The sequence below is a fragment of the Myotis davidii genome, unplaced genomic scaffold, assembly GCF_000327345.1.
Source record: "Myotis davidii unplaced genomic scaffold, ASM32734v1 scaffold238, whole genome shotgun sequence".
NCBI lineage: Eukaryota > Metazoa > Chordata > Mammalia > Chiroptera > Vespertilionidae > Myotis > Myotis davidii.
In genome coordinates, this window is record NW_006293779.1 from 2,160,969 (window position 1) to 2,164,107 (window position 3,139).

The 3,139-nt window shown below is 45.6% G+C and overlaps 1 protein-coding gene across 1 annotated transcript in view; it reads left to right on the plus strand.

The window, feature by feature from the left end:
• Positions 1–3,139, plus strand: part of XDH (xanthine dehydrogenase) — a 67,428-nt gene that overhangs the window by 52,120 nt on the left and 12,169 nt on the right. The window contains exons 25-28 of the mRNA XM_015566422.1: positions 590–781; positions 955–1,100; positions 1,875–1,956; positions 2,486–2,602. Coding sequence (XP_015421908.1) covers positions 590–781; positions 955–1,100; positions 1,875–1,956; positions 2,486–2,602 — 537 coding nt within the window. The remainder of the gene's footprint in view (positions 1–589; positions 782–954; positions 1,101–1,874; positions 1,957–2,485; positions 2,603–3,139) is intronic.

Sequence of the window (3,139 nt, forward strand, 5' to 3'; positions counted from 1 at the left end):
TCCTCAAAACTCTACAACTGGAAAAGTTAGGGGTGGCAATATAAGCACATGCTTAGAAATATGGATGTTAATTAAATAGCTGATAAAGAATATCACGGAGAAGAGACATAGGATTACTTTTTTTTAGATAACCTAATGGGAAGATTTCAATAAATGGTTTTGCCAAAGTCCGAACAGACTGTACGTACATTGGGCCTTTTTCTTGAATTGATTGGGGGCCAGGAGACTTCTCTTACTATATTTAACTAGATGATACAATTGCATGGTTTGAAATTTAAAAGATGCAAAGGACATATATGAGAAGCCCCCCAGCCACTTCATCTCTCACCACACACTTCCCTTCCTGAAGGCAACTATCATCCAATCCTTTCAACCTATTTAAATGGGAGGATACTCTAGTTGTCCTCCTGCAACTTGCTTCCTTTTTCCTATCAACCTTACATTTTTGAGATTATATATTTTGAAACATGCAGACCCGGATTGCTCATTTTTATTTGTCTGTAACAGTGCTGTCCAATAAAACGTTTTGCCATGCAAATATAAAAACTAAAAAAGTTGTTCTCTCCCATTTTGGCTCCCTCTGCTTTAGGTAATGGAGCGAGCTCTACTCCATATGGACAACTGCTACAAAATCCCCAACATCCGGGGCATTGGGCGGCTATGCAAGACCAACCTGTCCTCCAACACGGCCTTCCGGGGTTTCGGGGGCCCCCAGGGGATGCTCATTGCCGAGCACTGGATGAGTGAAGTTGCAGTGACCTGTGGGCTGCCTGCTGAGGAAGTAAGCTGGGAATTTGGTGGCACAGGTCAAAGTGGGCTAGCCTACTTGGTGTTTTGGGTATCTCCCCTGGGGACAGAGGACAGGCAGGGGCTGATGAGAGGGGCTGGAAGCTTAGCTGTAGGATTTGCCTCATCTCACACCAACAAGGCCACAGTGTCTCTTTCCTTGGGAAGGTGCGGAGGAAGAACATGTACAAAGAAGGGGACCTGACATACTTCGACCAGAAGCTTGAGGGGTTCACCGTGCCCAGGTGCTGGGATGAATGTCTGGCAAGCTCTCAGTTTCATGCTCGGAAGAGTGAGGTTGACAAGTTCAACAAGTAAGTGCTGGGAGGGGAGGTGTTTTCCATTCTACAGCCTTTTTGCTGAACTCAGAATACAAAGCTAATAGTTTAATGACTAACTTATGAGGTTGCTGTATTTGCCAACTTGTTCATAGGCATCCCTTTAAGATTGTGAAATGATCTTAGCCCGGGGCAGGTGGGCTCAGCCTGCATTCGATGTCATAACCCCTCAGTGTGGTATTTTTTCATCTTTGTCTGCCTCCTGGTCATACCACATTCTATAGACACCACCCCAGGACTGAGAATGCCACAGTTATGCACCTGCCTATAACACTAACCTATAAATGTCACCGTGGCAGTCACCCCACCTCCTTGGGCCTCAGTTTCATCATATACAAAGCGGGTAATTCTGCTGGCTCTGTCTTCTTCGCTAAATTATTGGGAAAACCAAATTTAAAGCACAGAGGAGGTGCTATCATTATCATCAGGGAGCCCCAGTCCTTCCCCGGGATGAGCACAGTCCAAGGTCACCAGGACAGTCTGACCCGATCTGAATTCCACTTGGGGAAGAAGAGTGATGATTCTTTCAAGTCAGATGCTCAGGGGCGGGCCCTGCTCTGGTTGCACTGAAGGACCCAGAACCCAAATCCCTGCCTTTCCCATTCTGTCCACACAATGCAGATATCACCCTGACTCTTTGGGCAGCTCTGAGGATGCCTAATATCAATTTTAAATTATTGCCAGAAAACTTGTTCAACCAGACGAAAATAGGATAGAGAAGATACTATGAGAATGTTCCTTTTTCTCCAGGGAGAATTGTTGGAAAAAGAGAGGATTGTGCATAATTCCTACCAAGTTTGGAATATCCTTCCTTACTCCTTTTCTGAATCAGGTAATTGCTTTATATAATTCTGTCCATTTCCAGGTGACTGGGGCCCTATTTCCCCCTCTTTGCAAGGGAAAGCCAACTGCTCCTGTTAACAGAGCTGACTAAGGAGCTCTTTGCTGTGTAAATGAATTTGCATATCCTTTATTTGTACAGTATGCCACAGGACAGCCTGAGACTCAGAGACCTGGGGTCAAAATCTAGTTCTCACCCTTCCTGATTGCAGGACCATGGACAGTTACTCGGCTTCTGATCCTCTTTCTTCGTTTATAGAGGGAGGACAAGATATTTAACCTCCCTCCCTTTGAGGATGGGAGGCAGAGCGAGCGAGAGAGAGCTAAAGAATTTTTGCGAAGTGCTGAAGGGTTGCCTAATTAAACCATGAGATTTATACTGCTTTAATTTTTGTCGGGAGTTTATATCCAAAACGTTGCTGCTGGTTCTCTTTTCCCTGGGCTGCAGTACCTTTTGTCTCAAGTCTTAAGCTGAACTAGAATTGACTACCTTTGTGGCTGGCATTCTTCTCTCCCCTCAGGCAGGAGCCCTGATTCATGTGTACACAGATGGCTCCGTGCTGCTGACCCATGGGGGCACTGAGATGGGCCAGGGTCTCCACACCAAGATGGTACAGGTGAGCTGCCTGTGGACTGTGGTATCTGTGTAGGGGAGATGCTGGGAGAAACTGAGGGATGGGATATCCCAGGAGCAGAATCAGGCCTAGACTCTGGCCCTGGCTCTGCTGCCCGTTTAAATGTGACCTTGAGCAAAGGTTTCCTCATTTGTGCCAAGGGGTTGGCCTTGTGTTGTCTGAGGTCACTTCCATCACCAACACTCTAGGATTCTGTGACTATGTGTAAGGTGAGTGTTGTGTATATAAAGGTAGCTAGTTCCGCACGAGTGAGCTGCCTCACAGTGGAGTTGGATGGTGGAGCTGGATGAGAGTGAGCGCACCTGCTTGGCTCCTGGGGCCTGGCCAAATGGGATTTTTTAAAATAAGAGTTAGCTTTAAATGGCACTTCACAAAAATTTTATTTTTCAATTGCACTTTACATTCAATGTAATTTTGTAATAGTTTCAGGTGTACAGCACAGTGGTTAGACAATGTTATACTTTACAAAGTGTTCCCTCTGATTTTTCTAGTACCCACCTGGCACCATACACAGTTATTATAATATTATTGGCTATATTG